The sequence below is a fragment of the Nomascus leucogenys genome, chromosome 4 (assembly GCF_006542625.1).
Source record: "Nomascus leucogenys isolate Asia chromosome 4, Asia_NLE_v1, whole genome shotgun sequence".
Classification (NCBI taxonomy): Eukaryota; Metazoa; Chordata; class Mammalia; order Primates; family Hylobatidae; genus Nomascus; species Nomascus leucogenys.
Genome location: NC_044384.1, coordinates 29,679,960 through 29,694,247, shown reverse-complemented (window position 1 = coordinate 29,694,247; position 14,288 = coordinate 29,679,960). Strand labels below are relative to the sequence as shown.

Genomic DNA, 14,288 nt, shown 5'->3' with positions numbered 1-14,288 from the left:
AGAATATGAGGATACTCTACCCAGTACTGGGAACCTAAAGACAAAACCAGGTCGACATCCATGGTTTTAGAGGCACCTTGGTAACTTTTCTTCCACAGTGGACAAAGGGCTCTCAGGAAGAGGCGTGAAGGCTGCACTCAGGCTTGATACCCAGCAGTCTTGCTGCCAGTGGGAGGAGCTCCAGCCAGGAAGGCCAGGACACCTAGAAGGCTTTACCTCCATGATGGGACTGGATGCCAGCACCTTCTCTTCAATGTTGGTTTCACTGGCCGAGCCACCAACGGTGGCGAAATAGCGCATGGCATACTTGGCTGACACCGTCTTCCCGGCTCCAGACTCCCCACTGACTATGATGGACTGATTCTTCTCATCTCTGGAAGGAAAAAAGCTCTGATAAGTCACTGGCCATGGAAAGGCTCTGCTGCCATCCAGGGACTCTGTCTGACAAGGGCCTGAGCCTCACCGGGAGCATCTCTCCTACTTTAATGGATAAACGCAGAGGAACAGTGTAAAAATAGTCTGCCCTCCCCAACACCTGCAAACATCCTGAAAGCAGGAGGAAGAAAGCAATTCTAACAGGGCACATACCTTCATTTATGGCCTAGAGCAAGAGTGGTACAGACAACTGGCCACTCTCCCGAGTTCCCTCTGAGTGCAGTGCCCCTAGATCACTCCCTTACACACATCCTTTAAGAATTCACAAGCACACACAGACCAGGCGTGATGGCTCACGCCTCTAATCCCAGCACTTTGGGAGGCCGAGGTGGTGAGTCACGAGGTCAGGAGATCGAGGCCTTCCTGGCTAACATGGTGAAACTCTGTCTCTACTAAAAAAAATACAAAAAAATTAGCTGGGTATGGTGGCACACGCCTGTAGTCCCAGCTATTTGGGAGGCTGAGGCAGAAGGATCGCTTGAACCCAGGAGGCAGAGGTTGCAGTGAGCCGAGATCGTGCCACTGCACTCCAGCGTGGGCAACAGAGCAAAAACTCCGTCTCAAAAAAAAAAGAAAATTCACAAGCACACACTTTCGGTTATATCATCTCCCCTTTGTTTCTCTAACATTCCCATCTTGTGTCACTGTATACGTTACGATTTCTTCAAAAACACAGATCTTTTCCTCTCCACCTGCATTTGAGCCTAGCATGCCAGCAGACCACAGTTTTTAACATTTTTGTTCATACAGGTAGGTCACAAAGGGCATGCTATTAGCCACCAAAATAATCTTGCCTCAAGTTTCTCAGAACTTTGATAAAACTATCAATTTCAGTAAGTGGGATCTGAGTTAGACAGAACAGAGGGCAGAAAGAAGATACTCTACATCAGATAGAAACACCTCTGTAGTTATCCCTTTAAAACAGGTAGTAGGAAGACAGACAAGCAATGGAAAGAACAGCTCAGTGGGTCTCCAAGGAACATGAATGTCCCTAGCAAGCCATAGAAGCTGGTGTAAGGAGGGCCAGGCTGGTGCCAAGAGACCCAGGTTCTAAACCTGTCTTCATTTGGAAAAGAAGGGGGTTAGATTAGATGGATGTTCAAAGCAGAGAGTGAGGACAAATGTTTGGATCGCGGTTTCGGGAAATGGTTTGTAAGTGCTGTATTCCACCACCCACCTCCCATTCACAAACCCACTGTCAAGAGGGCAGGCACTCTGCTTTCACTCCCCAGTGTCTGTAACTGTGCCTGGCACAAAGTACAAACTCAATATATATCACTAAACCGGAAGCAACTTAGCTCTCAACTAATCTAACTCCCTTCTTTTCCATATGAAGACAGGTTTAGAACTTGGGTCCCCTGTCACCAGCCTGGCCCTCTTTACACCAGCTCCCATTGCTTCCTAGGCAGAGTGGGCCAGAAAAGAACAGAGAAGCACCACAGGGGCCTGCCCTGCCTTGCTAACTGTCAACATGAGTAGGCTGTAGCTTATCGGCACAGGTGAATGAATGTCAGCCTCTCTTCTGATCAGGGCTAACAGCTGGAAACATGGTGCGATGATACAAGGTAATGGTCCAATTAGAGACGGCCTAGACCGCAAAGAAGCAGGCTGGAGGTGGGAGCCAAAGGCAGAGTCATGAGGTAGCTGAGATGAAAAAATCCTTCACTATGAGCTGCTCTTCAAGGTCAGCAAGAAGTGTCCCAGCTCACAAAAATGGTTAACAATGGGGATGGACCTGAGTGGATGTGGGTGGCTAGTAGACACTGTTGAGAAGGCAAAGCTGAAAAAAATGTATATTTCAAATTTGATACACAACCAACTACTTGAAAATGTATGTTGTATCCTACCCAGTATTTGGGGGATAGAATTACCAGTGTCTCTCTGAGATCCCTTGTAGTTCTGGGACATCATTGTAGTCAGAGCATCTGCTTCTCTCTCCTTGCTGCTGTGAAATCTCAACATTGAAAGGTAGCCTTTAAAGCAGCCTGGGGATGTTTATATCGCCTCTTCTCATTTAATTTTACAATACATCCCTAAACCTAGAGGATAATGACAGGTGTCACCTCTAACCTTAATATCTTCATTATCAAGTCCTTAGAGAACTGCTCAGAGCACAACCATCCCAGGCAACTAAGAACATCACAAGTTTGGCATTGTACTTCTGAAACAGACAAGTTTGATACCATCTTTAAAACTTCCTGGGTATCAAAAAACCAAACACCACATGTTCTCACTCATAGGTGGGAATTGAACAATGAGAACTCATGGACACAGGAAGGGGAACCTCACACTCCGGGGACTGTTGTGGGGTGGGGGGAAGGGGAGGGACAGCATTAGGAGATATACCTAATGCTAAATGACGAGTTAATGGGTGCAGCAAAACAACATGGCACATGGATACATATGTAACAAACCTGCACATTGTGCACATGTACCCTAAAACCTAAAGTATAATAATAAAAAAAAAAGAGAGGAAAAAAAAATTCCTGGGTATCTGCAATAAGGAGAACTAGATTATAGCAGCCACACCCAAAAGTGTAGAGTTATGTCCCAAATTTGTGTTTAGCCCCAGATAAATGGATAAGTTTAGAATGTGTCTAAGCCTTGATCCTCAACAAAGAACCAGTTAGAATGCAGGAGTATATACTATCCCAAGTACTTAATAAGGATCCCGGGGAAGCAACACACAGATGCCAGGAGGGAATGAATCCCATCAGTGGAGGAGGGGAGATGGGTAAGTGCTGCCAGGCTCCTGCGTCAACACAGCACACACAGGATGCTGGACTACAAGGAGACCCAGTTGACAGGTTACACTCGGCAAAGACAAATGAGGCACACGCCAGCAATGCTTGTCACTGTTCACCTATGGTGTCAATAAGGGAATTCCCCTGCATATCACTGGGGAGTGACTGGAAGTCATGCCCTTTTCAGGAAAGAGAGCAACTCATACAAGATGTGGAGAAAAAGTGGGCTCTTCTGAGGGGGTAAGTGGCCAGGAATCAAAAAGGGGGGTAGGTCACGTGACAAGTGTCAAGAATTCAAAAAGAAGGAATCAAGGCAACGGAACAGTAAAACTGGCAGGATGCAAAAGGCAAATTTTGGAGTTCTGATAAAGTGGACATACATGGCTAAGAAATTATCAAGAGCTATAAAAAAAACCCCACAAGTTTAAAAAATCTTTACATTTGAGGCTCTTTTGGGGAACAAGTCTTGGAAATCACCAATAGTGCTAATCCTGCCTAATTTCACGGATGTTAGATCTGATGCTGATAAGTAGGCTAAAGTCAGATAAATTCACTTCTTAGACCAACAAGCACCATTCAACAGCTTCCCTAATTCAGAGGTAAAATGTCTGGAAAAATTGATGATTTTTACTTAGCTTTATTGCACTTCTTTTGCACATACTAGGCACTTCCCTCCCTAGCCTAGGGTAGGGCTGGGCATGTGCCTGCCTGTAGTCCCAGGTACTCAGGAGGCTAAGGCGGGAGGATCGCATGAGCCCATGAGTCCAAAGGCTATGATAACCTATGATCACACCACTGGGCAACAGAGCAAGATCTCAACTCTTAAAAAAAATAGAGGAGGGGTAGGTGCACATTAGGCATATATGCACTATTCTGTAACAGCCTGCAAAGTACAGCGTGCAGCAGCTCTCCTACTGTGTTCTATGTACATATCCACTTTCCTGGAGCTGGAACCCCAGAAATGGACGTTAAAGACAGACTTGAATTTGAACCTCAGTCACACCACTGATTAGCTGTCTGACTTTGGACAAAGTAGTTAACTTATTTGACCTTCAGATCATCTCAGTTCAGTCTGTTAGAACTCTGATCCCTGAAGCCCAAGCTCTTCTAAGTAGTCACCATGATTAAGAAACCTAGGTCTCTAATTCATTCTAATACTCCCGCCAGATTAAATTGCTAAAGCACAGTTCTAATCGCATTTTTCCCACTCAAAAAAGTTAAATAACTACTCATTGCTTATCAAATCAAGTCTAAGCTTTTTAGTTGAGCATGTAAACCTTTCTACAATGCATACTTCTAATGCTAAAACCCTTGATAAGTATGGGGTTTTGTGAAAAGGACACTGGGGTTGTAATCTAAAGGATCTGCCCTGAGTCCTGGGTCTGCTGCCAACAAACTCTTGGTAAGCCACTCACCCACATTGTAGAGAATACTTCCCCATCTTATATATTTGCTGCAAGATTGTGAGATGATCTCTACATGTTTTTGTTTTTTGATACAGGATCTCACTCTGTCACCCAGGCTGGAGTACAGTGGCACAATCACAGCTCACTGCAGCCTCAACCTCCTGGGCTCAGGCAATCCCCCAACCACAGCTTCCCAAGTAGCTGGTATTATAGGCATAAGCATAGGCATAGGCTACCACGTCTGGCTAACTTCTCTATTTTTTGTAGAGATGGGGTTTTGCCATGTTGCCCAGGCCAGTCTTGAACTCCTGAGCTCAAGCAATCTGCCCACCCTGGCCTCCCAAAGTGCTAGAATTATAGGCATGAGCCACCGCCCGGCCTATATTTCTTATAAGATGATGGTATCAAGGTTCAGCCCAACAGGACTACTTGTCTTTGATGACCACACACTTTCCCACCACTGCTGTTTCTGGTATTCCCTCTACCTGAGGTAACCTTCAATATATATGCTTCTATGCAGTCCTGTCCATGTCCAACACCTGGACAGTCTGCCCTGACTCCCCACCCAGGCATCCTAGAAGGTAATTATTTCGCCAGCTTGTAAAGTCCCCCATTACTTGCTTTGTCCTCCTTTTAAGACCTTGTCATATTTCACCTTCTTTTGAAGTCAGTCCCAGTGGGGTCATTTCACTTGCTGTGTGACTTTGGGTTGCTTCTGTTTTCTGGCCCTCCATCTTTTCATCTCTAAAGTAAAAGGCTGTGACTTGGACTTCCCAAGTGATACTGCCTACCTCTGACATTTGATGATCCTCTGACTAAAATCCTAACAGGAAGTAGGGGGAGGGAAAAGCTTAGTTTCAAACTGTGGATATTTAGGGCTCATTAAGAGGGAGATGTTTATAAGTATAGAATCTGACCCAGTGTCCTTCAAAAATATAACCAATGTGTGGCTTCATCCATTCACCCCAATGACTTGGCTAGCAACTTGCATCAATCTGCTTTTCAATGAAGCCACCTCTCCTGAGCCCAGTGAAATTCCTTTCATTTAGAGGAAGTAAACCATTGGCAAGGAATTTAGCACTCAGCCATGATTCAGGTCCACATGGTCTTCAGAAAGTCAAATAGCAAAAGGCTCTTGAAGGACTCAGACAAGAGTATGGGAGCCTGAGGTAAGGAACTCAGCCATTCTGCAGCTTCCAGGCAAAAGACCTGACAACCAACACATCCACACACACACCACCTCCCCAGTTCACAATGGCCCCCCCTTCTGTGACACCTGAGAGGCAGGACTTAGCTTCTGCTAAACTACCCTAACTCCTCCTAGAAGTTTCCCACCAAACCACTGCAGTGCTTTAGGCTGATGAGCAAGATCAAGCCCTTCCTTCCTCATTTCTGGGTGGGGCCACCTGGAGAGAGAGTGATGCAAGTGGCTGGCTGGGCACCTGAGGTCACTCTGCTCAAAGGAGAGGCCTGCTGATCAGCCAGGGAGGCACCCAGGGAACTCTGTTTTGAGAAATCCCACTAAGTGTTATCTTGTTTGGGTTTCCTGAGGGGCATAATTTATCACCTGTGGTCTCCCAATCAGCTATATGTACACAGAACTCACACGGCAGCACTACTCAAAGCATCTCAGAGATGACAAAGCATCCCCAGGAAAGCTCCAGAGGCTTCACTCCCCAGCAACCAGCTTGGCTGTGACCAGTGAGGCCAAGTGTCCCACTGCAGACTTGGGTGGCACCCATGGTATCCTCCCTCCTCAAACACCAGGTTCTATCAGCCACACTCAGTTCACACGTCACTAAATGAGGGTTCGCTGTCGGCAGGCTCTGTGCTTTCACCTGGAATTCCCAGGGCTCCTGGCATCCAAGCCTATCCCTGGTACCTCCTCTATGTAAGTGGCACCAGTATCTACTCATTCACTCCAGCCAGAAACCTAAGAGGCACTGGGGATTTCTCCCTTGCCCTCAAGCCCTACATTAGCACATCCTATTGAACTTCTCTCCAGGGTGTAGTCTGTTTCCTTCTCTGTACCTTTTAGTCCACACCATCACCATCTCTGGCATACATTACAATAGCAGCTTTCCAGTCTGTACTCTCCTCCTCCTCTAACATGTCCTTCTTATGAAACTTTCTGAAAATGAACATCGGACCATACTTCTCCCTTGCTTTAAACCTTCCAATGGCATCCCTCTGCCCTCTAAATAAGACCCACATCCACTGTGTTCAAGGCCCCGGGGGACCGAGCACCTCTCTCCAGCTTCAGTGCATGCCACTCTTCTACTGGACGTGTTCAAGCCACACAGAGCTTCTTGCTTTATTCTCTCCCACGTTGCTGTGGCCTGAAGCTGTCCCAGTTCAAACTGATAATCCCCTTCTTTGATCTCACAGCTCTTAATGCCTGGTACTCAATCACATCCTGCCTTATGGCAGGTCATCAATAACTGCTGTTTAATGTAATTAACCATTTACTTACATCATGCTCAAATGGTTTATGAGACTCTTAGTATATAGACTTTGCTTAAGATTCATAAGATCACTGGATGCCAGTCTTCCCATTTTAAATAAGAGAAAATAGAAGTTTGGAAAGGTCAAATGATGCACCCAGAATTCCTTAGCTAGTGAGACACTGAGCCCAGATTCAAACTCAGGCTTCCATCTCCTTGCACAATTTTCCACCAGGTTATGCTGTATTATCTTACACTCCTGTATCTCTGTATTATCATTACACTCCTTCCTGTATAATAAAGCAGACTTTAACAAATCCCTCCATAATAAACTTAGCCTCAGTATAAGATTAAATATGTAATGGGGTCATCAGTGCTGGCTGGCTTGACATCACTTCTCTAGAAGGCCCCCACCACCCACCCTTAACCATCCTACCTTCATAGCACTCACTATACAGTGTACTAACATTTTCCTCATCTACTTACTGTTCCTCCCACCTTGATCTCCCCACTAGAACCTAAATCCCATGATGGTCAATCTCAGATACAAGGACTTGGATGAGTGATCTGGCACCTGGATTTTAAGAGGAAGTCCTCAGCAAGGGCTGTTATGTATAGCAGTACAGGCTGAGCCCACCGTCTGGAGCCCCCTTCAAGTTGTACAAGTTACTGCCTGCAAACTTTGTCGTCCCTGCCCTATGCTCAGCCCTCCATGATTCACCCACAGGAAGGGGACTGACATGTGTGTATGGGGAATGGGAGGGAGTTGAGCCTCAGACAGGTACAACTCTATTTACCTGAATTGGAAACTCCCTGAGCGGATGAAGAGGTGGGAACAACACTCACTTAGGCCCGACACACACCGTGGTTGCAAAACAGGAAGAAGGGGAAGCCTGGCTTGCCAAGCCACCACAGAAAGGACATTCCATCCCCAAACTGGTCATGAAGCCCCTCTATATCATTTCATCCTCTGTGACAAATCATCTGAAGATTTAGGTGTGTCAACAGAATATATTCTGTTCACTAATGGGATAATCAATCTACTGTTTCTTGTCTGTGTCTACATGCTCTAATCATATAGTCAACACCATCACCAAAACACAGATCACCGACAATAGTTTTTAAAAAGAAGGACTATGATAGAGAATAGAATACATATAATTTTAAAATAATTTCTGTGCAACAAAGATATTTGTATAAGTACCACGGAGAATATTAATACTTGGAAGACAGGGTAATAAAATACAGTGACAATGAATCTTGGAAACGATGGTGACTTAAAATGATAATAGTATATATGGGCCGAGCGCAGTGGCTCACGTCTGTAATCACAGCACTTTGGGAGGCCGAGGCAGGCAGATCACTTGAGGTCAGGAGTTTGAGACCAGCCTGGCCAACATGGTGAAACCCCATCTCTACTAAAAATACAAAAATTAGCTGGGTGCGGTGGTGGGTGCTTGTAATCCCAGCTACTTGGGAGGCTGAGGCAGGAGAATCACTTGAGCCCGGGAGGCAGAGGTTGCAGTGAGCCAAGATTATGCCACTGCACTACAGCCTGGGCGACAGAGCAAGACTGTCTCAAACAACAACAACAAAAACTAAATATGGTATATTTTCATGATAAATTCAAACAAGTGAAATGAAACAACATAATACTAAGAGATACAAACACACAAAACTATATTAATATAAAAAACCTATTATAGTGAGGAAAGTTAGATAGGAGGAAGAGTCCAGTGGAAAGAAAAATCAGATTGGGAGAACAAAAGGTTGTGTGGGGAGAGAAAAGTAAGGTTGGGGAACACAGGTAGGTTAAGATAGAGGTCAAGTCAGGTGAGAAGGTATATGGAAAATTACCATAAGTCATATTTGGGTTCAAAACAGAGCCATATAATTACAATTATTCTAACATTCAAGGGCTTCCTCCCAAGGTTGGGAACACTATAAATAACATTTCTGCTGCGAGAAGGGGCTGGGCCAGAATGCTCCAAGCAAGAGAGTCTACAAACCCTTCCAACAAGACAGCCAGGCCTGAAAGTGGGAAGGAGATGTGTCTCAGGCACCTGGAGGCAGGGCACTTGTGTGATGGGTTCTCCAGGTCCAAGGGCTGAGCAGGTCCTGGGTTCCTGGGGTGAAAATGGCAGAGGGATGTCCCCATGCAGTCTGCCACCAGGTGGTGACATTTTACTCTACCATACCCTCCCTACGAGGGCAGGGCACCACTCAGCCACAGCCCAGAACTGAAGCCAAGCCATTCAGGAAGGCTGTCATGAATATTCACTGGAAACTGTGTAATTGGCATTTGGCAGGTAGAGTCCCAAGTGTCTACTTGGTAAGATGAAAATGAACCTTCTGATACTGTAAGAGATAAGTACTTAGTACATTTAATATCCAATATCATTTTCCCACTTCAGTTAAACAGTGGCCCTTGGAGTGCTAAGTGCTATTTATAAGCCTCTCAGGTGTAGTGTGATATAGGCAGCAGCTAAATGAATCTGTCCCTTCCTCTTGCTGGCTATTCCCAAGCGGGGCTGTCTCCATCTCAGATGAGATACCACCACAGAAAGAACCCGGGGAGTGCCACCCAGCCCACCCCATCTTGGGCAGACAGGCCAGACAGAGGGAGACAGAGCACTGATTAGGGCACTCCTCAGTGTAAATGGGAATGTGCCAATTCCCTTGCTCTTAAAATAAGGGTCTGGAAGATTATCCCCAGGATCTCCTGCTACTCCCATATTCTGTGATTCCAGATCCAGGTTATATGGGAACTGTGTGATACAGTGTATATCAACTGAAGTTTATAGAACTGCTAATGTCCAAAATATACCGGAATTCAGAAAGCTGCAGGCTTAGATGAAAGTGAGCAACAGAGGCACGTGTTTCCTGTGATTTTATGCTTTACAGACTTATTCTAATGTTGTCATTAGCTAGGGGTGAACTATGATATACACATATAGAATGTGTAGCCTGTCAGACCAAATAAACATCACTTTTCAAACTCACTTATTTCACTTGTTCTTGGAAACTATTTTGCAGTGAGGGAGTATATTTAAGTATATTCAAATAAAATGACTTTTCCTTGGCCAGTAGCTGGCATTTCAGCCAGGTGCATGTGAGTCCCTCATTCCAAAACCCATCCTCTTTCTCTATACCACACTGTCTCTTTGGCATGCCACCAGTATGATACAAGTCTTGTATTTTTCCTTTGACAGATACTGCTTCATCCATACATTTTTTAAAATTTAGGGCATCATGGTGGCCGGGCGCGGTGGCTCACGCCTGTAATCCCAGCACTTTGGGAGGCCAAGGCAGGCAGATCACAAGGTCAGGAGATAGAGACCATCCTGGCTAACACAGTGAAACCCTGACTCTACTAAAAATACCAAAAATTAGTCAGGCATGGTGGCAGGCACCTGTAGTCCCAGCTACTCGGGAGGCTGAGGCGGGAGAATGGCGTGAACCCGGGAGGCAGAGGTTACAGTGAACTGAAATCGCGCCACGGCACTCCAGCCTGGGCGACAGATTGAGACTCCGTCTCAAAAAAAAAAAAAAAAAAAAATTTAGGGCATTTTTGAAGGTCAATGTCCTCACCTTCCTCACTTCTCCAGGTGGCCTCTGAGGTGATCTCCTCTTCCTTTGTGATTATAACTGCTGCCCACAAGTTGTCCACACTGGTATTTCCCCAACCCAGATACTTCCTCTGAGAGCCAAACACATATGCACAATTACACGCGGAAGGTACACAGGCGCTCCAAGGCCTGCACATCCAAAACAGTGCTCTTTAGCTCCCCACCAATCTGTTCCTCATCCTGCCTTCCCGAGGGATGGCTCAGCAATGAGCAGGGAATCTGGGAACTGCCCATGACTCCTTTCTCTCCTTTACTCCTTGAGGCCAAGCTGACTGTACTGCTTTGAATTTTTTTCTAATCCACCCCACGAAGCCCTGTTCCACCTCCTTTCCCTCCTAGATGCTACCACAGCAGAACTGGTCTTCCCATGACAATTCTATCCCCTACTCAATCCATTCCCCCTCATTGCTGCTGGAAACATATTTCCAAAACACTCATCTGAATGTGTCCAGGCCCTGCTTAGCACCCTTGCACCAGGCCCTGTAGTACGGTGGGTATAGTTAGGGCCTCTGGCACTCCAGGCCCTGCATGAGCTGTTCCCAGAGACCATTCCAAGCAGAGGTGCCAGGCTGTGCAAAGAGTGGCACAGCATAGGTAGTGTTCAGGGAAGAGGCACTGCTGACTGCGGAACCATTATTTGCTCACCATAGAGTGGTTTCAACCCTGGCTGTACATTAAGAAGTGCTCATGGAGCTTAGGAAACTACTTCTGCTGGATCCCACACCAGACCAATTAGATCACAATCTCTGGAGGGTGAGGCCCAGATATTTGTTTTTAAAATTCCACAAGTGCTTCTAATATTCTACTAGAACAGAGTTCTGCTAGGATTAAGAAGCACTGCTACAGACTCAGCTTTATTAAACAGGTCACTACATAAACATGTTCAGGAACTGTCGGCAATCCAATACCTTGTAACTTGTTCATGGTCAACAATAGCCTAATACAACGTACCACTGAACTGAAAGATGAGCTTGAAGAAACTAAACAGCCTTTAATTTATGAATGTATTAACTGCTCTTCCTGGCTGAAGAAAACAGAAACCTTTATTAATTCCAAGTTCTAGCTACTCGCTTATGATAAATCACCTAGAAATACAGTTTCCTCATTCACCGGATTTACATTGTTGACAGCCATACAATTGAAATAATGACTGGTCGGCTTTGGATGTCAGAGGCAAATAGACGCACATGCATTAAGTTTCAAGTGCAAATCCTGTTTATCCCCCAGGCCCAATTCAAAGGCCATCCTAGAAAACTTGCCCTGAAAATTCACCAGAAAGAGCTTCCCCTTCCAGGGAACTATTGCTCAGCACCTGGGTGCCCCTTCTGTGGCTGCTACCTTCTCTTCTCCTGGGTGACATTGACTGCAAAGCAGCCGAATGGTTTGTTGAAAGCCATGCTGTAAATTCAGAGCCCAAAGTAGACAAAGGTCAGCAGTCCTTCCTCCTCCCATGCAAGGACCCTTCAAACACATCATGGGTCCAACCACAGGAGAGGCTGCTTCGTAAACAATCTGCTTCAGACTGAAGGCATTCTAGCAAAGACATCATCAACCTCACAGCTTAGCAGATAATTCATGTAACTGTGGAACTCAGAGCAAGCACACAGAGAGCGCTGGCTGTACTTATTGAAAGCACTCTTTTATTCATGAGTCTCTTTAGTACAATGTCCCAAAGTCTGTGGATCCTGGGATACAAATGAATTACATCCATAAGGTCGCTAAACACATGTGAGTCCTTGAAAGACAGACTCGCTTTAGTGGGCCAGAAAAGACCCAATAATGAAAAACAAATCAATCGTTCATTAGGCTGGCAGGAAAACTTGCTGACCTCAGAAACATCTCTAACAAAACTAAAATTGAAGAATACTACCCACTTATTTCAGCCACACCAGTCTTGGATTGGTAACATCTGGGAAATCCTGGCCTACAGGTCTGAGTATGCCAACTCCATGCCTCCACACAGCACCTTAGGCTTCTGAGGCATCTCTCCCAACTGCACCTACAGCCTGATATTCTAAGATGACAAATGACACCATTTCAATAGATTAGAAAATGGCACTTAAGCACTGAGCTTCTGCAATAGCAGCCTCAGGCCCAAAACAGCCAGCCCTCTTGAGAGAATCACAGATTCCCTCACTAACTTGGGCTCAGTGAGACAGTAACCAAGATCTTGCTTGTAGTAGTTCCAATGGATTACTCACCTCCCTGCCCTCTCTCAAGTGTCCTTTTATACAGCACAGATATAAGTGGCCAAGAGTTAGCAATAAAATAGTAGACTTAGGTAACACAGACAACCAAAACTCACAATCATTATCAGTTCTACCCGACTTCAAGATCACATCCAAAACCTAAGTTTTCCCTTCTGACAACATGAGGCAGGTCAGAAAACACTCACTTGCTTCACAAAAACAGTAACAGTACAGAGCCAAAAAGATTTATCCAAAGCTTGGGTTTCCCTGGCAGGACCCAGTACTGCTCCTTCCCCCTCCACTGTCTAGCCCAGTAGAGGGGCTGGCAGGGCGAACTTCCCACAAGTTACAGCCCCAGGTGCCCCTGGGTATGCCTGCTGAGTCACCATGGACAAGAATCCAAAACACAGAGCTCTACTTCCAAGTCAGGAATCTTTGACCCCCTCAATTGTAGTCAATTTCTCTAGCTTCTTCCTTCAAATTCTTTACTTAAAAAAGTAGCAAAACCAGGTTGTATCACAAAAATGACACTGAGGTGGCCAGTGTTAGGAAGAGAAACCCGGGGCCCAAAGAGCTCACAGTTAAGAGAAGCAGAAGCAGAAAAACTGATTAACTAGCAAATATTTTGTTTTACAAATGTCTACATAAAAAAAGTCCCAAAATTATAGAGAAAATGGATGAGAAAGGAAAAACAACAACAACAGCTACAGGTATGGTTAACTTAACAACAGAAGCTATACAGAGTTATTTATTAATGATAATGCAGTGGTCTTCTTTAAAAAGACTTTGAAAGGGCATTTCCACCTCAGGCAAGTTATTTCATTTCTGTAAAACCTGGTTTCCTCATTTGTAAGAGAACGTATTAATGATCCCCTAACTCTCTCATTATGGGTTGTGGTGAGGTGCATAACGTGCCATCAGATTGGGTGAGATACAGCCTACAATTTGGTGACATTAGTTCACTGTAATGTGTCACCTACTGCCCTATCTCCCTCAGTAAATGAAGCCCAGACTCTCCTTACAGATCTGTCAGAGCTTTTTAAGTGTCCCCACTCTACCATTCTGGCTGGATGAGGAGCCCAAAGGGGACAGCTGCTATTTTACACGGAGTGTTTTCTCTCCCTGTAGGATGGGAAGGATGTCTGTTCTACCCAAGTACCTACAAACGTCTCAGCCCCAAAGGAATGAAGGTGGGGTTCAGCTGTTCCATCTATTAGGCAATTTTTTACTGCACAGCTCCCTTGCATAAAATTTTGAGCTGTGTAACTAAGTGTAAGAAAAGTGCTCCCTTGAGGGGCTGATGCTCAAGTAAGGGACCATGCCTAGCACATCTAAGACAAGAGAAGCATCTGTGTCAAAATACATCAACAATCTGAGGGCTCAGAGAAGATGACCCTGGGGGAAGTCTCCTGGAATTGGGGGTCTTGTTAGATTTCAAAAT

General features: G+C 45.3%; 1 protein-coding gene across 1 annotated transcript in view; it reads right to left on the bottom strand.

Annotated features, from left to right (window-relative positions):
* MYO5B (myosin VB) overlaps window positions 1-14,288 on the bottom strand; it is a 403,095-nt gene that overhangs the window by 209,761 nt on the left and 179,046 nt on the right. The window contains exon 5 of the mRNA XM_030810458.1: window positions 217-373. Coding sequence (XP_030666318.1) covers window positions 217-373 — 157 coding nt within the window. The remainder of the gene's footprint in view (window positions 1-216; window positions 374-14,288) is intronic.